We start from the raw sequence: 23,790 nt of genomic DNA, 5'->3' as shown, positions 1-23,790 counted from the left end.
AACATTTATTTAAGAAAAAATTACAAAATTCAAAACTCATTTAGTATTAACAACGATTAAAAATATAGAAATCATAAAGAAATGTCGATTTTTCAATCTTAGCAAAACATGTTAATAGAGGTATTAAAAGATGCCTCTTGAACAGCCGAATACCGTCCATAACTGTTTGTTTTTCGGTACATCAAAAAATGCTTCAAAACTTTTTTTTATAGCTATGGCGCAAATTAATCCAAAAACCTGAATTTTAGCTCATAATTTGTCTCCATTTTTAAGGTATTTTTATGAACGGATATTGTATATTGATCTGAAGAGTTTTTTTTTTCTGGCGATTTGATTTGCGATTTTATTGACATGTAAACGTTAAAATCTGAAAGAGAAATTTTTTTAAACGTATAAAAAAATTTAAAAGTGGTGCAAGGTGAATTCGAGCATTTTTATTGAATAAAAACTTTTAGATAAACGGTTTTGTTTAGCATTTTTAATCGTGCTGACTTCGCTAACCTATGCTGGGATATTGTACGGATATGTAAGTATAATTAAATTAATATATTTTGTCTCAAGTCCCAAAGAAAAATGTTCAATAACGTGCACAATAATTTATTAAATATTCAGTTCTTTGGAATAGATTCATGTTTCCAATCCTAAAAATTTCCAATAACGTGTTCAGTCTTATTTAAAAGAAATACCTTGGTTAACCTTTGTTTTATAATTATTTATTAAAGAAGAAAATGATAAATAGAACGAAGGTAGATAATTGTGTCTAATTTTGCTTGAATATCATAAATGATTTGTTTAAAATGTCATTGGGGTTTATTTTCAATGCATTATGATGTCTACACAATAATCATAATATATTATCTTTTTGTGATAAAAACATTCTTGCTACAAGCTGTTTTTTGTGGCGTCAAACCTTATAGAAATCCAACGTATAGAAACCGCTACGTGCAACATGGCGTATTTTCCGGGAGACCATTTTTTATATTTTTGAGAAATTAAATAATCAGTGTATAGTTGATATAATTTTCATAAAATCCTTTTATTTAAATGGTAAAACGGAATTTTATGAAATCATATTCGCATTACTGGAGAACTTTTTTATACTTTTGAGAATTTTTTTTTTCTAAAAATAAAACTGTAGATAGCATTTTTATAAAATATTTTTTTAAATAGTAACATGCAAATTTATGTATAACCATATAATCATTCATTTATGTTGTCAGTACATAATAAAATCTGGAGGACCTTAAACACAATAGAGAGCAGTACAAATGTACATATTAAACTATTTTGCTCCTTTAATGTCTAGGGTATGTTTAAAAAAAATAGAAATTATGATAATGATAATGATAAGCTACAATGTTTTACAAAAACGTTTAATTCTCAAAAATATAAAAAAAATTCTTCCCGGAAAATACGCCTTGTTGCTTTACCTAGCTGTTTCTATACGTTGGATTTCCATAAGGTTTGACTTCGTTTTTTGTACGTTTTACTTTCACTTTGTTGGATAAATTATAATATTCATAAACTGATATCCGTAATGTTTAGATTTTAAAACCTCTGCTAGGAAAACATGTTTACAGAATTGTTAGTCCTTGGTTGAGAAAAATATCAAAACTGCTAGAGGTAAAAACATATACCACAGTTCTAACGGAAAAATCAATGAGATTTTACCGCTCTGGAGACGGAACAAAATGTAAAAACTACTATTTTTTACAATAATTACATAAAGATTAAAACGTTGTACTTTTACCGTCCAAATAAACCAAAGAAGAAAAAATATTCAAAAATTTTACCCGAACCATACAACTGTGGAATAAGAAGACGACAATTAGACTCATGCGATGATTTCTAATGAACATGAAACACAGTTATTGTGTGTACACAGGGTTCCAGGCCCATATCACTTGCATGATAAATAATTTTTTAAGCTTCGTGTAAAACTATTTGCTTATCAACGATAACAAATATGGAGATACACATACGATTTATGTTTAAATTTATGTTTCACGTCTTATTGCAGTCATTCTACTGCTACAGCTGAAATTACAGTATACGAAGAAAAAGAGTTTTGCCACAAGCTCTAATTTTTAATCTCTAATTTTTTGCAAACCGATGATGTAGACTTTAGATATTTACTATTACATCTGTAAGATAAAAAAGACTAAGCTTGAAATATCAAAAGTGTACACCATAAGGTTGCAAAAATATTTTAATCTTACAAATTGGCATCAAATTCTGAAATTGGTCTGAGTTGTTTCTACTGTATGAAGCTGCAAGCTAATATTAGGCAGAAACCAAAGCTTAAATTATCAATTTTTAGAATAAAAAAGCAAAGAAAATTTTCATAATATTTGCGCATATTTTTGGAATAAAGGATAAATGTAAATAGGATTTTTTTTTAGTGGAAGGTCACAGAGCACAGTCTAAATAAATTTAAATTTGTTTTATTTTAGAATAGACTGGTCAGCATCTCAGCATATCTTGTTGTGATTGGCGGCATTTTAGCTTATTTGGTAAAATGATATTCTTTTTCAATAAATTTAAGAGTTACGAACTTTAATAAATATTCTTTTTCAATACATTTAAGAGTTACGAACTTTAATAAATATTCTTTTTCAATACATTTAAGAGTCATAATTTGAATGTTTTTGAAATTTGTTGAAATTCCAGAGACGATTTTTAATTTCTATTAATAGAATCATGTAAGCAAACTTATTTTTTTAATAAAATTAATGGATTATTTTCATTGAAAAAAAACACTAAAATATTTTAACTCTGATTTTCTGTTTATAAAAATCTATGAAAATGTTGCCTAAAAACTAAAGCTGCTGAAATCTTTTGAAATTTCAAAATTTGACATTTGATCTATCAGAATTTTTTATTGAAAATATTAAAGGTCTGATTAATCAGATATGGGCATAAGCTAGTTTGGTTTTAAATTTTAAAGGATCCAAATCTAAACAGAGTTTCCTAATTTTCTAAATCGTTTATTCATTATACTTCTTTACACTAAGGCACGGAGAGAGAACATGCAAAAACAAACAAAGTACATGGTCGGTCGTTTTCAAGTCAGTTTTTTCCCTACATTTTTTCTAAGGATTTAAAGTTTGAAAATTTAAAATTCCAGAAAACAGATTTAAAATGTTGGAATCTTAGTTTTATGGAACATGTTTTATTTGGCCTTTTAAAGCTTTAATTTTTACATAAAATAATTTAAGAAAAAAATATAAAATAATCAAACCAAAATATTTTGGAACATTAATTTCACAATAAATAATTAGAACCGTTAAAGAGGTGTATTTTTCTTTTAGCCTTTTTTTCTTTTAACCACAAAAAAGTTAAACACTTTTAAGATTGTCTTTCTTTCTTTTTGTTTCAGAAAGGTTTTGTGGAAACAAATCGCCTGGGGTCTAGGGATTCAGGAAAAGTTTATTTAATTTCAAGCCGGTTTTATATAAAAAATTTTTTTTGAGGCCTCGTTTTTTGGTTTTATTTCAGTCTCCTTAATTTGCAAATAAATAAGTTTCTTTTCTCCTACTTGTGTTTAGAATTAAAACAAGAGGAGCTACGAGGTCCTAATGTCGGTTCAGTAATGTCCTGTCTAGTTAATATCAAATACTATTAAATAAATGTTTACAGTTTGCATTTGCCATGATAGTGATAAAATGGAGTTTTGGGAAGGATCTCATCAATTGTTTGAGCAGTAAAGTCAAAACATTCCTTTCTTATTCAGGTTTGTATTTTTCATCTTTAAACTACTTTTTAAAAATATATTACACAAGGCGTTAGGGCCCGTTTTATCCCTTTTCTGTTCAAATTGGTTGATTGCATATTATATATATGTATATATATTCAAATTGTTTTGCACTATGGAAATTTTAAGAAAAAATTTGAGACGCGGATCAAATATGGTTGGTTCCACTTAAAATTGTATTCAATATTTCAAGATTTAAGCCGGCGCTCAATTGAAACCGGTTTTTGGCGGATTTGAGACGCGGCTCAAATTCATTAAATTCGGACTCAGTTCCTTTAAAGGTTTAATCCTAAATAGTTTTAAATGTTAAGATGTTGGAGCTGAGATGATTTATGGTTATCTTATAACTGGCAAACCATTTATCCCAGATAATTACAACAATAACACAGACCTTGATCTCACTGTCAGGTACGTACAGTGGTATCCAGAAAACAGTGGAATCAATGTCCTTTTTGTATTTCCTACTTTTTCTTCGACTAATTGTAACTTGTAGGAAGTTGTAGGAGTTGTACTTCCCTCGGATTTAGTTAAATTTGACAAAATTCCTCTCCTAAACGGAACCCTATGCTGGGAACTCGAGACTGTATATCGAAATCAATGCTTAATCTCGATCCTTTGTAAATCTGCAGATTAATTTAATATATTATTTAATATCACGCATTGTAATTGTGCCCAGTAAGTGGTTTAAGAAAGCTTTGATCAGGGTTTAAATTGAGTGCTAAATGTTCAGAGGAGGAACAACCAAGGAATATGGAATATAATGGAAAAGGAAACGACCCGGCCCGCCCTTCCATATGATTATGCATGTTTTTCATACATTAAACAAGGAAAAAATTAGGCTGAATAACGCCATCATTCCTTCTCCCTTATATTCCATTCTCCTTGGGAATAACTAAAATAAATATCCTCAAAATAAAAGTGCTCACAGTGGATGTCAAGATCTGTGGATCGGGATAATGCGTATCAAACACAAAAGTTCCCTGCTCTAAACAATTACCGCTAAAGATCAAATGTAGAATAAAATAACAGAAAGTAATGCGCATTAAGATAAAAGGTTCAAGTAGAGTGTTATACTGCATTATACTCAATATTAGAAAAAAAAATTAAATATTTTCATACTTAAACTAGATAAATAAAAAAGTGATATTAGAAACAGATGGATTTTCAGAAATAATTATTTTGAGTAAGAAATTATTCAAAATATTTTAAGGGGATAACGCCCTGTAATCTGGAGATTATTTGATGTTTATTTTATTTTCTGAACAGTATGCTTTGGTAACAACATTTTTAGAATAAAATGTCTACTGTAAATGATCGTTTGTCAGATACCTGCACTTTAGTATAAATTACAAGATACAGAAAGGAAATTATATTTTTTGATTTTTACAACTTTTAGTTTTCTTTTAATAAAAGTATTTAGTTAGAAAGAAAAACAAAACTGAATAACTTAAAAGGCCTACTACTAAACTAATCAATTTTTGATTAATTCTTAAAAGTTTTTTAAACCGGGCGAACATTAAGGTGTACCCCGGGGATTCTAAATTTTTGAAGATCATACCAATTTATACTTTTTTAACCCTGGCTATGAGGATCTCAAAGCTATACACTGATTTTTCCTGGCAAAGTACTAATTGAAAAAAAATTCTAATAGTACAATATAGTACAGTATGTAAAGTACAGTATAGTACAGTATAGTACAATATATAATTTTCCGTTGATTTTTGTAATGTTACATTAGAGGTGTGATGGTTGCCATTAATGATTCTGGATCCTTTGGTGGAAGCGGTATGATGTTCAAAGTTCTCTCGATGATCTACTTTCTTTCATTCTTTGTCAGCATGCTTTACTATCTTGGTGTACTTCAAGCCATTGTTCTTAAACTAGGTAAGTGACTAGGCTTTACTACCTTGGTGTACTTCAAGCTATTGTTCTTAAACTAGGTAGGTGACTAGGCTTTACTACCTTGGTGTACTTCAAGCTATTGTTCTTAAACTAGGTAGGTGACTAGGCTTTACTACCTTGGTGTACTTCAAGCCATTGTTCTTAAACTAGGTAGGTGACTGAACGATTTATTCAATTAGCAGAACGGCCATTTCCTCAAGGAGACGTTTGTATGATGATACCTACTTTTTCATTTATTTTATTTATTTTCTCTGTAATATAGAATTGTGTTTTATTAAGAACCAGTTTTTAGAATCTCTTTCTCTCTAATCTTCAATTTATCTTCTTTATTAATTCCAAAAATAAAAAGTTAAAATGAAAAAAAACGCCATATTTTCATTATTATCATACATATACATTTTCTAAGAAACATCAATATTCAATAACCATAAAGCAATGGAATAGAAAGACGCATTATAACTTAGCAAAGCACTATATAAGTGAAATGGGTTCATTTACACTATACAATTGGTATGTCTAATGTTCATTAAACTAGTTTAAAAGTCGTCTTCCTATTTCGGATTTTTCTGGTTATTACTGTATATATTTTGGAATATATGATTATAAACTTATTTTTTTTCTTTTAAATTCGCCTTCTTCAGTGAATACTCAAGTTGTGCATCAGATAAAAACTGTTCAAGGTTGGTTATTGAGTAAGACAGTTGGAACAACAGCTGCTGAAAGTACAAATGCCGCTGCTAATATTTTTCTCGGGCAGACAGAAGCCCCACTTCTCATCAAACCATTCCTTCCAGTTATGACCAAGTAAGATATTTATTTTTTTTGTGTTAAGATTAATTCATTTTATGGGGCCACCTTAACCCAAACTTTTGGTACTTAAAGCATGCAGTAACATGCGTGACACTGACCTAACAATATTGGGGTTTTGGTACTTAAAGCATGCAGTGACATGCATGACACTGACCTAACACTATTGGGGTTTTGCGGAAATTGTGCCAGTTATACTGTATAGTGTTACTGTTAAATCTACAGTAGAAGAAATAGAAGAATAAGAAGAATGAAATGTACATCAAAAAAAGCCCATCTTTGTATAGAGTTTCTATTTTTTTGTGGATAAATTTGGACCCATGAAGGCCTTACCAAACCTTCTCTGAAGCTGTTAAGAATTATAAACCATTAAAAATTTCGGAAATTAAGGGCAGAACCTTTTTTAACAGATTTTTAAACGAAACTTGGTGAGAAATTTTGAAAAAGTTTACAGGATGATTCTCCCATATGGAATTGATCTGGAATAATCGTCCCGTTAACTTTTTCAGCAGGTCACATCCAGCTTTGTGAAGCATCCTTAATTTTATCAAGAAAAGTTCAGCCATTAATTTCCAAAAGTTTTTCAAGGTTTATCATACATAAATAGGCTTCAGGAAATGTTCTGTATGGCCTTTACGGGTCCAAATTGATCCCAAAAAAATGGGAACCCTACTTTTATGTTATCCATCAGGATGTGATTTTACAATACAATACAGTATTTACTTACTAGCTAAATTGCATATCATTGCTCAGGTTAATTATAATTACGTCTGCCGTTTATACTCGCTTGGTCTTAAATCAGGATTTTAGCAGTGCCCGGGGTTGCCTGTTGAATTTGAAAGTAATTCCATAATAATTATAATATTTTTAGCCTATGTTACCAATGGATTCCCTTAAAAAATGATAGCCAATTTTGTTCCACAGTTTTGCCCGCTATAGAAAATATATAAATGAGCAAAGAGCTTTATTCCTATATAAAATAGACTATTTTATTTTTAGATCAGAAATTCATGCAGTAATGACTGGTGGGTTTGCCACTATCGCAGGAACTGTTCTTGGTGCATATATTGGGTAAATAAAAACAAATTTAAGTATTAAAGTTATTTTTGAAATTAAAGTATTGAGGTTTAATTCATGTTTAAATATTTCTAAATACAAGATACAATTTTTAAGATTTTCGAAAATAATAGGCTGGGGGATTAAGTCTGGGTTCAAAACACTATTTTACAATTTTTAAGATTTTCGAAAATAAAAGGCGGGGAATTAAGTCTGGGTTCAAAACACTATTTTACAGAAGGAAAACTTTTTAATAATGTTAAACTGTTCATTTTCTGAAACAAAACTAATCTTTCCAATCTCATCTCTTATCTACAATAAACTTTTTAATAATGTTAAACTGTTCATTTTCTGAAACAAAACTAATCTTTCCAATCTCATCTCTTATCTAAAATAAACTTTTTAATAATGTTAAACTGTTCATTTTCTGAAACAAAACTAATCTTTCCAATCTCATCTCTTATCTACAATAAACTTTTTATAGACACAATTTCAAAGATTAGTTGTAAAGGTTGAAAAGATTTGAAAATTTGGTTTCCAATTAATCAGACCTTTAATCCATTATTAATTTTTCAAATACAGGATAGGTATTGACGCCAACAACTTGATAACAGCAAGTGTCATGGCAGCTCCAACAGCTCTGGCTGTTTCTAAACTTTTCTATCCAGAGACTGAAGAATCAAAAACAACAATAAAGTTGGTATATTCATAGATGATTAATAATAATTTAAATTTGACATAAAAGTTGTAAAAACAATTATTTCTAGAGATTTAAAAGTTGAAAATGAAGATGATGCCAATGTGCTGGATGCAGCTGCAAAGGTAACTACAGACTTTTAGGTACTCTCAATTTCCCCAAATGTTCGATTTCCCAAGATGTAACTAACCAAAGGGGCTTTCCCTTTTAAATTAATCTCCACAAATGTCAAGACTCTGAAAAGGAAAATTGGGAGTTTCATTCAATGATACTCTTTAAAATTTCCGCTTCAGTGTACACATGTACACTGTACACCCAAGCCATTTGGAAACTTTTTTATGATTGATTATCTAGGGTGCGTCTACGGCAATTGGTTTAGTTCTAAACATAGCTGCAAGTCTGATCGCTTTTAAAAGCTTTGTGGCCTTCTTAGACGCTTTGATTGGATGGTTTGGGGACTTTGCTGGCGCACAGGACTTATCCTTTCAGGTGGGCTATAAGCTACAGTACAGTCTTCTAGAATTTTTCTCCAAATGGTGTATGCCACAACTTTGTTTTTAATTAAGATTTAAGATTTAAGCTACAATATTTTAGAGAGATTTCAAGAATAATTTTGGCCAATTGAGACAGGGCTAAAAAAATGTATTTATGTTTCAAAATTCTTTTATAGCATTTACGTTGTTACCCTCATTTTATTGTATGCCACTACCAAAGTTTAAATTGATTATTTTTTTTAACTCAATGTTGTGGAATGAAATGCACAATAATTAATTGCATTTATTGTGTTCCATTTGTAATCAAATATTCCCAAAAAAAGCAAGAAAATTGGAAGGAATTGCAGGAATAGCGTTCAATTGCTTGCAATTCCGTTGCGTTTATTGGGACCAATTAAATTCACTTGCGTTGGAAACCCCAGATGTTCTTCACATTTAAATAGGTTTAAGAGACCTATAGCTCCAAATTTTAGAATGTTCAGTGGTATTTCTGAAAGCAAAGACACAAAATGTAACCCTTTAGACATGGGAGAGAACCCCTGGCCCCCAGGAGCCTCCCAGATTTTCTATGCATCGAGCCTCTGCTATGCAGTAGAAATTTCATACTAAAAGTTCAAAAGTTTTTCACGCAAAAAGGAAGATATTAAAAAAACAAATTATAAAGTGAATACAATTAGATTTGTTAAAATTTTTGATTTAAGAAAAACCTTTTTGTTGAAAAATTAGTTATGTTAAGATAAATCTTGCAATGTAAAATTATTGTTTTTAAGCATTATCTAAGTTTTAAAAAAATTTACAAAAAAGGTATTTTTTAAAATCAAAGATAAAATATTTTGTGAATATTGAAAAATGCAACAAACTCAAAAACAATATTAATAACAAAATTATAATAAAAGATTATCTTTTCTATTTAAGATTATCAGTAATAACATCAAATTAATTTTCATCTTAAATACAATGTATTTGTAAGGGTGGGCATCAGTTTTGAAAATACTGATGAAACTATAAGAATGAGGAGCAAGGGAAGATTTCAAGGAATATAAATGAAAAGGTTAAAATAGATGAGAAGGGTGAGGGTATTGGAGTTACAGATATTTTTAGATAAATTTTTATCAATGGTTGTCATTGTAATAGACAATTATTTTTCTTTGAGAACAATGAATTTTGCAACTGTTTTCTCTATTCCATTTTAATTTAGATAAATATCATTTTAGAAAAAAGGATTTATACTTGGTATGATTTTATGAAAAAGTAAAATCTGGCCACACCTACAGAGAAGCATGAAGCAGAGCTTTACTGTTCTTTTGGTAACTACAGTAACCGCTCTCTGTAAACAGAGCTCTGCCTGGTATAAAATTAACTGTGAGAAGGATGCTCTGTATTCAGAATACTTTCTTCTCATTTGCACACTGCTCTCATAACCAACTACTCATTTAAAGTTTTAAGAAAAAAATGAGCCTAACCAATACAATGAAGATAATAGGTCTTTCCGTATATACTATCATTGTTGCTTTTACACCCTCAATGCCAAACACCTACACCTTTGTTGTCAACAGTATGGAATACACCTTTTCAATTGCAGCATCTGTATTCTTGATCTACTTTCTTAAAACCAGGCCAATGCCACAGCGAAACTTCCTGAACAGAACTTTGATCCTGATTACTGCAACAATACTTATCCAATCTGCTAGGGCTGAAGTCATGTCTCTCATTGCTTGCTTCTGGAACTCCGAGCTTAAAGAATTTCTTAAAGTGAATCCTTTAATGGTTCATTTTCTGTCCTATAGATCTTTAACTCTACTTCTACTAGGCCTAGCAAGTTGGTTATCAGCTGGACGGTTGATGTTGTTTACAAACCCTGTTGTTTTTCACAAGCTTAGGCCAACCAGAACAGCAGCAGTTTCACTTTTCCTAACAGTTGTTGTGATTGCAATTGACTTCATTTACGGATTAGTAGTATGCTATGACAACCCAAAAACAATGTTAGCAGTTGCTTTTAGAGTTGAAACTGGCATTGGGGAATCATTTGAAATCAACTCTACGGCTGTTAAACAAAACTCAACGGGTGAGCAAGAAGAAGACACAGATCAACCTTGTTACCATCTCCCTACTGTCCCCATCCTGATACTGTGCGCTCTCCTCATGGAAATATCAAGGGTCATTTATGTAATTATCATGAATTTCAAAAAGAAAAAAAATGCAAGAAAAGTCAATCCGGTCAAAAAAATCAAAACAAGGGTCTCAAACAAAAGAGATTTTGCTCTGAAACGGTCAAAGTCTCAAGTAAAAATTGCCTCTCAGAACTCTGTCAAATCCAGGAGATCACACTCTCTGCCTGTGATTCCCAGAATTTCAAACCTTTCAATTCCATCCACTCAAGTTGGTGACAGCCATGATTTCAAAGAAAAGAACATAGAAACAAACTTTGTAATAGACACACTTAAACAGCAGTGTATGAAAACAGCTAGTGTTTTGACAGTGTGTCTTGTTGTTGGTTTGGTTGCTTCAATTTTGCTGTACCAGTTCTTCTCTGTTAGTACAGTGTTTAAGTCTAAAATTCCCTTACTTTTGTCAAATCTTGTAGTTGTTCTGTTGGTTTCATTTGATAAGGATATCATCTTGTGTTTTCAAGAAAAAGTGATTAATGCCTTGTTTAATCAGAGCTGAATATAATATTACAACTTTTTCATATTTATTGTTCATAAAAAAAATCAGCAAAAAATTCAGCAAAAATCCAAGGTTTTTTTATATTATTGTAATATCTTAATGTTAACTTGTTAAGTGTGATGTTAGTTTACATGTTATGAATGATGTTATATAAATATAATTCAATTAATCCAATTCTTCTTTTTTAACTTTTTAAGGAGGAGGTTCTAAATAAATTAGGTACTTTCACAATGGCATTTTCCCAAGGGGCAACTTCCCAAAAGTATTTTCCCAAGTGGCAACTTCCCAAATATGCAAAATTCCAAGAAGCATCTTCCCAAGAATGTCCTAGATGAAATGCATGGGCGGCCCTCTTGCACTTGGTCCCAAATTACAGCCTGTGGCACCTCAGAAGGCCTAACCTAACCTTTGGGAAGTTGCTGCTTGGGAAATAAAAGATCTGGGAAGCTGTCACTTACTTACCCTTGCAAAAATACTTAATGTGACCACCCCCCTCATTTTAATGGGGTTGTACCTCTAGAATAAAGATTACTTTAGAGGTTTCCAAGAGACAAAAGTTTTGTAGAAAAGAGGTTTTTAAAAAAGTAAAAAATGACGATTTTATAGTAAAAAATTATCAAGGTCGAAAATATACTTTAACTTCATCTTTTAAAGGTTCAAAGGATAAGCTTAAATAATTTCTGGGCCATGCATGGTATATTTTTTGTGAAGCTGGGGGAGGGGTCATAAAATCCTTAAAATGTATGATGGGTGTAAGTGCTGAGATTCAGGTTTATCTTAAAAAAGGGGGGTTTACAATTTGTAGATTTAAAAAAAATAATTAATTTTATTATCAATATTTCAAAAATATTAAAAAGATATATAGATAAATTATAGAAAACAATTTCTTTCAACCTAAATCTCTCCTCCCTCATGGGAAGGGGAGGCAGGTTTAGAGTGGGTGGGGGTATTGTAATTATTTCTAGATGATTTAGAACACATTCCTGATCTAAAATGCATTTCTGACTGAGAATGTGTTCTTGATAATAAGAATGCGTTCCTGATTTTAAACCTTCTTTTAAGCTAATATCCGTTCCGTTCAAATATTTTTATAAATGTGTTCTTTGTGTTCTGTTCTTGTTTTTGGAACAATGGTATCAGTCTTGATAGTTGCGTTCGTTCTTGTTAAAAAAGGATCGTTCTCGAAGAACGACGCCCAGCTCTGGACAGGTGGCTAAAGGAATTATTCAGTATTTTCATAAATAGCTCGCTTCGAAAAACAATTAAACCCTGAAAATTATGACCATGAATTTATTGTTTTTAAAATGGTAATTTGTTTTTAAAAAGTCAATAAATATCTACGGGGGGTTAAGTTTGTTTTGTAGAAAATTATAGAATTTAGCCTAAAGAAATATATACAAAGTTACAATTCCTTTGTCAAATTAGTTTTTAAAAAGCAACATCTAGGACGGAAGATATATCCAATTGATATTAATTCCAAACAATTGGAGTTTTTTTTTAATTTCTTGGAGGGTTGAATTGTTCCCTACTGTAGTAATCTGGATAATCTAGACGATTATAGATATATATATATATATGTTGTATATATACATTAGTCTGCACCTATCTATAGAAACACAGATAGGATACCTCGCCGCTATCAACTTAAAGAATAAAGGGAATAAAGCTCAGTGCACAGAAAACCTTAATAGTAGAAAGACTTATACACAGATATAATCTTCTACCTTAGGTAAGTGCAGCTCCCAAGTTATATCGATTCACAACTCAGACTATTAACATAATATAGCCTGATAAATACATTCAACTATCAATAGCTAGTTATAGATATTTATATTTATATATACAAGCAAGGATACATATAATTCTGCATAGTTTATTGGCTACTTTTGATTTTTTTTTTAAGATAGTGCCCATTTTGTGTGCATCAAATAAATATTTTTGCAAAATATGTTCACAACATGTTAAAAAGTGAAGAAGTTTGAGCATTCTAGTTTAAGCCGACTTTAATTGCTGTAAAACGGCAGTTCTGGTTTTGAATTTTATAATTGTATAACTCCTTATAATATGCCCCATTCTCTTTGTAACAATTGAAAATTACATAATTCTTGATTTTAATCACAAATATTAAGCATAAATAATAAAGTATTCTATGGAATGTATTTTAATGATTTCCTTTGGTCATTAGCCTGAGCTTTTTGGAATTTTCTTATAGTTAAAAGGACTATTCAATTATTTGGATATTTTTAAAGTAAATGAATTAAGTCTTTGCCAAAAACACAAATTTTCTTTGGTAGCCAGTTCGCTACTCATCGGTATTGGTCCATATTGCTTTTCAAGGATAACTGAGACTTCCCATACTGTGCTTGCCAGCCAGATTGTTTCACGTATGAGGGTAATAGAGCGCCGGGAAACCCGTCGGTTGCAGGGTGCAATTTAAACTACCCAGAAGAAAAGCTTATTAATTTCTTAGAATTCGGGCACAAACATTTAATCTCAGTCGGTTTGTTTAAATAACCACTGTATCAACAATTTTCAGCAATAACAGCCCAAAGAAAACTGAAATTGTCATATTTTAATGATGTCATGTGTTAGCCATTATATCATAATTATTATTAAAGATTTATTCACACACATTGATAGATACAGCACAAGAATTAAATACTGCATACTCTATTCACATTGATAGATACAGCACAAGAATTAAATACTGCATACTCTATTCACATTGATAGATACAGCACAAGAATTAAATACTGCATACTCTATTCACATTGATAGATACAGCACAAGAATTAAATACTGCATACTCTATTCACATTTTCTGAGGAAGAAGGAAAAAATATCAAACATTTAAAAAATGTTAACAACAGATAATTTATGACCAATTTAAAAAAAATTAAAGCTATAAACTTAATGATATTACAATATAATTAAATCTTTATAAATTATTAAAAATCTCTGATCCTGACTATAGTTATCTTTGAAAAGTATGACTAGTACAAATAAATAGCTAAATGACAATTAGAGTTTACCCTAAAATTGCCCAAATAAGTGAACGGTCCCTTTAATTTGCAAAATGAAACTTATTCATTAAATATTTTAGATATTATTGGGTTATCTTTTCTGGCCCTTGGCTTGGATAATGGGAGTTAGAGCAGAAGTAAGTACTTTTATATTTTACTTCAACAAACGTATTACTCACCGAAAAATCGAATTTTGATGACCCAAGCATCTTTGCAACCTGGTGTCCCAAACTATGAAATCTGCTACATAAATAAATAAATAGTTAAATAAAACTACATGTATAACTACATTCTGTCAGAATATTTTCAGTCGTTATCCCCCTCACCATTCAAAATTCGTCAAAAACGTTTAATATTTGAAATATTTACTTTAAGCATGTACAAAAAGTATTGAAAATAAAGTGCGAAAAATAGTGGATTAACGTGGGTTAATCTCGCTGATTTTTCAACCAGTAACTCTAATTTCCCGTAGTTCTAATTTACCGTAGTTCTGATTTACCGTAGTTCTGATTTACCGTAGTTCTGATTTACCGTAGTTCTGATTTACCGTAGTTCTGAACCAATTTTCAGTGTTTTGAATATTAAAATCAACTGTAGAACATTTCCGATCTAATGGGGAAAACGAAAAATTTGCATCATGTTCTTTAAATAATAAACGTTTCTTTCTTGTTTTAGGATTGTTTGGTAGTTGCTAAACTAATAGGAATGAAACTTTTAGTGACTGAACTTCCGGCATTTCAAGAGTTGGGTATAATAAAGGTAATAATTGTTTTTTTATTATGTTAAAGAGACTTATGACGGTATTTCAATGAACTCTTCATTAGAGACATGTCCTTCTCAGAAAAGTACCACTTGATAAAAGCTTTGTCAGATCAAGAATTAGGATTTCCAATCAGAATTCCGTTGCGCGGAATTGTGTTGAATTGCGCGGAATCACAGGGCTCGCAATTGCACGGAATCACAGGGCTCGCAATTGCGCTCAAGTAAAATCCTATCAAAAATGCAAAATAATTTTCTCTTTGAAAGTTCCGTTTGGCATTTCTCTACAACTCCACTTGCGCCTTAATTCTTCCAAACAATTTTGCAAATTGGTATGAAAACACTTTTTAGAAAAACGTAAATATCTTTAACAATCTTGATGAGGAAAAGATTTTAAAGATTATCGTTGAGGATGGGGCTACCCCTCTTTCAATGAAGGATAACTTGAAATTATAAATTATAAATTATCTTTTTCAAATAAAATTCACACAGCTATCAGTTTTCAAGACTTGGGTGACTTTAACGAGTCATAAGCCTTACCTTTGATACCAAACTTATACTTTTTTGCAGCCCAAGACATGAACATTTTAGACCTACAAAGCCATTGCTTCAGCTAAAGTTTTTGGCAAAATGTTGTTTGTGAATGAGATATAATATAAATGTAATTTTTTCATTTGTTATATTGTGTAAACTTTAAACCTTGTGTTTAGAAAGCCTGTGGTTTGGATGAGACAAGTGATTTATGTACACTTGAAGAGAGATCCATTACAATCTGTACATTTGCACTTTGTGGATTTGCTAACTTTGCTAGTATAGGTAGGGATGGATCTTTTACATTTTTTTAGAACAATCGTTTCGTTTTAAACAACGACAAAGAAAAAACGAAAAACGTTGACCCTTTGTTAATAATCGTTAACAACCTTTTTAAGACAAAATACATTATTTGGTGGAAAAATCCGAGGTCAGAAAACATTCCGGTTATTTCTCTCGATAAACGAAAAACCGTGAAAGTGAAAAAGAACATTTATAAACTTATCTTTCTGATGGTTTTAAAAACAACTAACAACCATAAGTATAGGTAAACAGTCACTAAACAGTATGGTAGAACCAGGCAATCGTACATGCAGTACGCTGATATATTTACGTCACTGCTTATATTTAAATGTTTAGTGTAAGAAATAATTATTGATAAAAGTGATTAAATTTGCAATTAGATATATAGTGCTTTTTCTCAAAAACTTGTTACTTAAATATCCTTAAAAGAAGGTTAGTAACTGTTTCACATCTAACACCAATAACAGCATGCTTAATTTGTGCATAATTTCAGTACACCAATTACACATGATGATCTATTTGGGTAAACAGTCGCTGTTCAGAAATGCTATAACTTTTTTTATTCAAGTTTTGATTGTTAAAGGGAGTGTTCACGAGTAATGAAAGGGGGTATAGGCTTACGTAAAAATATTTGATGGTGATTACTGCTAATCTTACTTCTATCTATTGCGTCTATAAGGACAAAATTATTAAAAACAACTCATACCGAAGAACGTGGCGTCCATACAAATTCAGAAAGTTGAAATATTCAACTGGGATCGTAAAAAAATCAAATTAATTCAAAAAAATCATTAAGATATTACAACCTATAATCATCGATTAATTTTGACGCAAATATATAGTTGATATTTTATAATACTTTTTATTTGATTTACAAACAATGCAATTTAAAGGGGCGTTTGCGAAAAATGAAAGAGGGTAAAGGCTTAAGGCCAAAAATAATTGCTTTTGATTGCTGCTAATATTTAAACAACTAACAACCATAAGTATAGGTAAACAGTATGTATTGTAATATCTGTATGATTTGTTTGGAATTAATTTGATTTTTTACGATCCGAGTTACATACTGCAGCTTTCTGAATTTGTGTGGACGCTACGTTCTTTGGTAGACACAAAAATAGAACTGAGATGAGTACCAATCTCCATCGAATATTTTTTGACGTAAGCCTATACTCCCTTTCATTTTTCGCAAACACTCCCTTTAGAGTGTTTTCCGAATTAGAAGATTACAAGTAATCAAAGAGAAACTTTTGTATTGAAAGCTTGACTTTATGTGTATGTGTATCCATATGAATAAAGCAGCTTTATTTAAATCAAAAGTCGTCTTTATTGTATTGATATAATCGCCTACTCTTGCATAATAATTAAAATGAAAGTTCGGCTGACAGCAGGTTTTGGCAGAAATGCTTGGAAACACATTGTTCGCATTTTTATTTTGTCCTCACTAATTCTACAAAATCGACAAAATTAAGTTTTGGAACATTTATATACAGAACTCACCTCTGCCCCTTTAGTAAAAATTCAACCTAAAGTCTGACCGCGTCAACCTTGTTGCACCGCCTATTCCTATTGAGTGTCTGCTTTATTAACCCAATGTCAGGGCGATACAGTACAAACTGGGACTGAAAAGGTTTATGGATTCTAATTTGCTTAATTTTCAGAAATCCCCATCTAATATTACTTTGATTTTAAGGCATGCAGATTGGAGGACTCAGTGGGCTGTGTCCAGAGAGAAAATCAGATTTTGCTCAGGTAAAGTGATTTATTCTTTGATTTTTTTTACAATATTTTAAAAATAATTTTTGTTATTACAGGTGGTGTTTCGAGCCATGATAGCAGGCTGTTGGGTGTCTTTTTTAAATGCGTGTATTGCTGGTGCTTTATTGTAGTAAATAAATAATTAATTTAAATTACTAAATGTGAATAGATATGTTGTTTAAAATATGATTGACAAAGGACCCCATTTAATGAATTTGAGCCACGTTGATGCTGAACTACTTACTGCCTACCAGTTCAAATTTGAGCCACGTTGATGCTAAACTACTACCTGCTGGTTCACATTTGAACCACGTTGACGCTGAACTACTACCTGCTGGTTCAAATTTGAGCCATGTTGAAACTGAACTACTACATGCCGGTTCAAATTTGAACCAACAATCGTTGAAGGAAGGATTTGAACCAGCTACAAGGAAATACCTTTTCTTTTTTTCAAATTTAGCTAATATATGATTTAAAGATGTATGAAAGATGTACAAACAAGAAGAAAATGAAGAACAAGAAATATAGAAATCTTAAAATATTTTCATCTGATATCATATAAATACTTTAAAATATGGTAAAATTTATTTAAAATAAATTATTTAAGTTAGTAACTATGAACTCCAAAGTGTTAACTAAAAAACTTCATTTTTATTAACAATCCAAAACAACATTTATCTTATTGATTTTTATTCAAGGAAATATATTATTTATTGTGTTTACAGTAATGAAAAATGTATATAGGGCTGTCAAAACATTTTTATTTTTACTGTACTAAAAACTGTGAATTATTTATCATGAAATCGTTCAAAATATATCAACAACTATAGTTTTACATTTACCCAATATATTCAACCAGAATTCTTGGTAACAGTTTTAAAGATTTTATAAATAAATTCATATTGGCATAATATTTGTAATATTAAAATTTTTGTCAGCTTTTTATGTAAAAGAAGAATTAGGGTATTCTTACAAAAATGTGTGTGCATCTAGTGTTTTGTTTTACCTATATGATTTCAAAAACATTTTATATTTCAAATTCTTTGTACACAGGGCAAAATTTGGTTTTAAGAAATTTATCTACTTAGCTTTTTTCAATCTAAATAATATGAGGAAAAGTGATTAAACACAACGCACTTGTACAATATACACTGTACTGATTGAAAAATATTATGTTTTATTAAAAAACCTTATAATTAACAGATATTTATATACAAAAGAAATTTTATTGTCTTCCAACTTTTGTCGTAGTTTTGTTAATTGAAAATAGAAAGTAAATTCATCAAATGACATGTCGTAACATTCTATGTAGTATGTACATGCTTGTTCATTTTTCAACAAGTTATTAAGCTTGTCCATTGGTTGCTATGAACATGCTTGTCCATTTTTCAACAAGTTATTAAGCTTGTCCATTGGTTGCTTTGGAGAATTTTCTCGCCATATTGGTGGACACATTCTCTATTTCAACCTAGACACACATCAATATATTAATGCAACTGATACTGCAGCTATTTCTAATATTTTTGCTGAAATAACGATGGCACTCCTTAATCCTTTGTACGGACATATATTGTGGAGATATTCCTTGTTTTTCTCTGACTGATATGTGTTCTATGCTGCAGAGACAAGAAAATTAATAATTTCATTTTCTCTTTTTAAGATTGAAAAGATATCTTAAAAGGCAATTTTTTTTTTCAATTTTTCATTCACTTTCACGTTACAGTTATTTAAGTTTGTTAACCAACTAACAGTTATATTTTTTACATTCATAGACTGCATTCTATGTTCATTTTAAAACTATATAAAACAAAGTTTGCCCATCCCAATCAAAATGTTTTCACCTTTACAATACTTCTATCCACAGACTCAAGCTCAGCAGTATCAGTCCTAGATATTAAATATAAACAATTGTACTCTTTTTTTATTTTCTTAACAATCTTTGTTTTAAAGTGCAAACAAGTTCTATCTTACCCAAGATATAAATATGTCAATATTCATCAGAAGAAAAAAAACATTTTCGGCCCCATAATTAGTTTTCATGAATTTTTACCATTGCTCTGATCCTGTTTCAAAATCTGACTGAAATCCAATCTTAAAAATAATCTTGCAAGGAACTTTCACACTGCATTTGTAGATGTACACACGGACCTAAATATATAAGAAATGAGTTTTTTTGTTTATATTTACAGTGGCATGTTTACTGACCTTAGTTTTTGATTTTCCTTGGATGAACTTGGGTAGATGAATGATTGTAGTTTTGTTCATTTTCTTTGAACTTTCAGTTGGACTTGTCATGATAAACTCACTCTCCAACAAAGAATGGAATTCTGGACCTAAGTAGAACTGTGTTTTCAAGCTTTTTCTTCTTCATTTTCAATTTTACCATTCTCTAAAGTAAAGTAAATGCTCCAAAAACATTCAAAAAATACAAAAAAAAGGATTTTGGACAGTGTCTTGATTTGGGTCTGTTTATGTAAAATTTACAGCTGTTTTAAGGGTTAAGTTTTTCAAAAGCTTTTTCTATTTTGTATGAATTAACACTGAAAAAAAAACATATGAAAGCCTTCATGTGTTTTTTTTCAATTTGGCCAGGTAACGAGCCAAAAATTATGCCTTTACAATACAATAAACACAAACTTGTACTTGTTAGAAACCATATTAACTTTTTATCACCTGTTAAGACTGGTGGGCCTCCAACTACAGGAACCTCAATAGGATCACACTGAGGTATATGAAACCCAGTTCCCTAAATAATAATCTTTAAATTACTTATTGTATATTGTTGTATTGGTCATATTTCTATTTGTCATAATATATTTACCAAAACTTGCACTTGCTTGGAAGTTAAATATTTGATTTTCTGAAATTTACAGATAATTTTATCAACTTAACATATTTTAAATCCTGACCTTATGAAAAATTAATTAATGGATCATTTAACAAATCTCTAAAGCCTGAAGCATTTAGAACCACAAATAATTTGATATTGTGCTATGTAATGGGATTAGCCGAATACAAAACCTGGCCTGAGAAGTACCTTAGCTAGAATACTCTGATATTGTATGAGTACCTGAGCAAGATTACCTGAGCGAGAATACCTGGATACTGTCTAGGTACCTGAACAAGAATACCGGCATATTGTCTAAGCACCTGAGCAAGAATACCTGGATATTGTCTGACTACCTAAGCAGGAATACCTGAATAGTGGATATTGTCTAACTACCTGAGCAAGAATACCTGGATATTGTCTGAGTACCTGAGCAAGAATACCTGGATATTGTCTACTTACCTGAGTAAGAGTACCTCAATATTGTCTGACTACCTGAGCAAGAACACATGGATATTATCTAAGTACCTGAGGAAGAATACCTTATTGTCTAACTACCTGAGTAAGAGTACCTCAATATTGTCTGACTACCTGAGCAAGAAGACATGGATATTATCTAAGTACCTGAGCAAGAATACCTTATTGTCTAACTACCTGTGTAAGAGTACCTCAATATTGTCTGACTACCTGAGCAAGAAGACATGGATATTATCTAAGTACCTGAGCAAGAATACCTTATTGTCTAATTACCTGAGCAAGAGTACCTCAATATTGTCTGACTACCTGAGCAACAAGACATGGATATTATCTAAGTACCTCAGAAAGAATACCTGGATATTGTCTGACTACCTGAGCAAGAAGACATAGATATTATCTAAGTACCTAAGCAAGAATACCTTATTGTCTAACTACCTGAGCAAGAGTACCTCAATATTGTCTGACTACCTGAGCAACAGGACATAGATATTATCTAAGTACCTTAGCAAGAATACCTGGATATTGGCTGACTACCTTAGCAAGAATACCTGGATATTGTCTAATTACCTGAGCAAGAATACCTGGATATTGTCTAACTACCTGAGCAAGAATACCAGGCAGATTTTGAACTTGATCTAGAACAAACTTATGCTCTACACTTCCTGGAACCTAAACAAATAATCAAAATATAGAATTATTATTTCATATAAAACTCTATTCAAATGAGATGATCATGGATTTTGAGCTCAGTATTTCTGGCACTTAAAGTTGAGAGGCTCTCTGCTCTTTCCGGGAATGGCCAAAAATAGACTTGAGCAGGGCAAAAGAGTTAATTTAATTTTTTAATGAAGTATTCATCAGAAATTGAGAGGCTCTCTGCTTTTAAAATGAATAGACAAATACAGACTTCCAGGGACAAAACTAAATATAATTTGTAATAAAGTGTTCATCAGAAATGCATGCTCTAAGCAATTCTAAACCATCTTTTGTAAACTTTTTAGAAACTTGATAAAAACTTCCTTTACGAATAGAGTTTTTTCAATTTATTTGTTCATCTTTCGTTAACAACCAATTTTAGTCAGTTTTTCATCAAAATTTTAGATTATTAGTTATGGGAATTATCGATAATTTTCAATATATTTTGGTATTTTTCTTATAGAAAGATCATTTTTATTAAATTTTTGTTCAGTGAGACATTCATTCAGTAAAATCATATTTCAAGAAAATAATTATTTCACTAAATTGCTTGTTCAATAAAATCGCTCATTCAGAAAAAACTAGTGTTTTTTCAAAAGCCTGATCAAAAAAGTATTCGTTCAGTAAAAATAACAAAAAAATAACATTTGTTTGTTCAGTACAAAAGAACGACCGTTTTTTCAAAAGTTTGCTTTAAAAATAGTTTTTTTAGTAAAAAAAATCATCAGCTAAAAAAATATATTTTTTTTTTTTTATCTTTAATACCTCTAGAACAGGACACTTCAGCTAGTATATATATATATAACTATATATGTAAATGTAATTATCATCTTTTATTTTTATCTTTAATACCTCTAGAACAGGACACTTCAGCTAGTATACATATATATATATATATATATGTAAATGTAATTATTATTTATTATTTTTATGTATAATACCTCTAGAACAGGATCCCAAGTACAATTCATCAAATCAAAACTATCATTCACCATCTCCTAAAATTAATGAAAAGATTTTAACCTTATTCCAACAGACGACTTCACGGCAAAAAAACGAGGGGGGGGTATAAGTGCCCCCCTCCCCTCACTCTATTTATCCTTATTAAGATACTATTTCATGATATGTATACATGTAAAAACTTATGTTGCAAGAATCAAAATTTTCTTTGAAAAATCAAGTTATTTAACAAAAAATGTTCGAACCTCAATTGTAGGTAAAACTGAATTTCTTTGCAAAACTTATGCAATCTTCTTCATTGAAGTGAGTGGCTTGTCTTACTTAGAAAAGTTACAAAGTTGAACAGATCAAAACTATTTGAATTATGTTCAAAACAACTTTAGGGAGGATCCCCATTGGGAATAGGATTAAAGGAACAGTAGAGAAAAACGTATTTTCAGGTTTCAGTTTCCTCCTCCCACAAAGAAGTTTACATATATATAGTTTCTGAGTTACAACGGAATTAAGTGTTTGCAACAAAATCAAATTTTTTAATCCTTATATCTTTGTAACCCAATGTCGTAGACCTGTTAGATATAGTTATTAAAAGTTTGTAGCTTAGCTGCATAAACACAACATAAACATATATTAAACCTTAGCTACATAAACACAACATAAACATATCTTAAAGCTTAGCTACATAAACAGAACATAAACATATATTAAAGCTTAGCTACATAAACACAACATAAATATATCTTAAAGCTTAGCTACATAAACACAACATAAATATATCTTTAAGCTTAGCTGTATAAACACAACATAAACATATCTTAAATCTTAGCTTGTATTGATTTCTTTAGAATGATTTCAAACTACTCTCACTATATAAACTGTGTTTTCTTTAATTCTTTATTCAGATGGTGTTACTTGTTTGAAGAGAGTTTGGATGTTTAACTGAAATAGATTGAAGTATTATAGCAACAATATAACATTGATAAGAACAATTTTTATAATGATTTCATATAATTACTTACACGAATGTCATCTATTAAGAAAGAAATCAAAGTATGTTTACATCAGCGTCCATGGTTGGTTTA

General features: G+C 30.5%; 2 protein-coding genes and 1 long non-coding RNA gene across 3 annotated transcripts; 2 read left to right on the top strand and 1 right to left on the bottom strand.

Annotated features, from left to right (window-relative positions):
* The first annotated feature begins 421 nt into the window (after positions 1–421).
* Positions 422–2,556, top strand: LOC111709905 (uncharacterized). The gene is made up of 3 exons (XR_002766964.1): positions 422–526; positions 1,546–1,623; positions 2,454–2,556. It is a non-coding gene; the product is annotated as an uncharacterized LOC111709905 (long non-coding RNA).
* Positions 2,557–3,327: 771 nt separating this feature from the next.
* Positions 3,328–17,906, top strand: LOC111709904 (sodium/nucleoside cotransporter 1). The gene is made up of 14 exons (XM_023483843.1): positions 3,328–3,422; positions 3,640–3,733; positions 4,066–4,162; positions 5,493–5,638; positions 6,337–6,460; positions 7,463–7,534; positions 8,102–8,215; positions 8,287–8,341; positions 8,571–8,705; positions 14,481–14,537; positions 15,076–15,159; positions 15,870–15,975; positions 17,687–17,745; positions 17,808–17,906. Exons 2-14 carry the CDS (start codon positions 3,652–3,654, stop codon positions 17,880–17,882), a joined length of 1,206 nt encoding a protein of 401 aa, XP_023339611.1. The 5' UTR covers positions 3,328–3,422; positions 3,640–3,651; the 3' UTR covers positions 17,883–17,906.
* Positions 17,907–18,476: 570 nt separating this feature from the next.
* LOC111709903 (uncharacterized) lies at positions 18,477–23,331 on the bottom strand. The gene is made up of 7 exons (XM_023483841.1): positions 22,693–23,331; positions 21,656–21,724; positions 20,425–20,497; positions 19,957–20,084; positions 19,802–19,899; positions 19,593–19,638; positions 18,477–19,219 (listed from the first exon to the last, which is right to left on the bottom strand). The coding sequence occupies exons 1-7, from the start codon at positions 22,744–22,746 to the stop codon at positions 19,151–19,153; spliced, it is 537 nt and encodes a 178-aa protein (XP_023339609.1). The 5' UTR covers positions 22,747–23,331; the 3' UTR covers positions 18,477–19,150.
* Positions 23,332–23,790: the final 459 nt, after the last annotated feature.

The sequence above is a fragment of the Eurytemora carolleeae genome, unplaced genomic scaffold, assembly GCF_000591075.1.
Source record: "Eurytemora carolleeae unplaced genomic scaffold, Eaff_2.0 scaffold1011, whole genome shotgun sequence".
NCBI lineage: Eukaryota > Metazoa > Arthropoda > Copepoda > Calanoida > Temoridae > Eurytemora > Eurytemora carolleeae.
The sequence above is the reverse complement of the archived record's forward strand: the minus strand, read 5'-3'. Positions and strand labels throughout refer to the sequence as shown.

Excerpts from the sequence above, each read along its gene's own strand:
- LOC111709904 (XM_023483843.1), top strand. The coding sequence starts at position 3,652 with ATGATAGTGATAAAATGGAGTTTTGGGAAGGATCTCATCAATTGTTTG. Across the intron at positions 3,734-4,065 it reads AACATTCCTTTCTTATTCAG|ATGTTGGAGCTGAGATGATT; the intron begins GTTTGTATTTTT and ends TTAAATGTTAAG. Across the intron at positions 8,216-8,286 it reads GAATCAAAAACAACAATAAA|AGATTTAAAAGTTGAAAATG; the intron begins GTTGGTATATTC and ends AATTATTTCTAG.
- LOC111709903 (XM_023483841.1), bottom strand. The coding sequence starts at position 22,746 with ATGGTGAATGATAGTTTTGATTTGATGAATTGTACTTGGGATCCTGTT. Across the intron at positions 21,725-22,692 it reads CTTGGGATCCTGTTCTAGAG|GTTCCAGGAAGTGTAGAGCA; the intron begins GTATTATACATA and ends TTATTTGTTTAG. Across the intron at positions 20,498-21,655 it reads TGCCTGGTATTCTTGCTCAG|GGAACTGGGTTTCATATACC; the intron begins GTAGTTAGACAA and ends ATTATTATTTAG.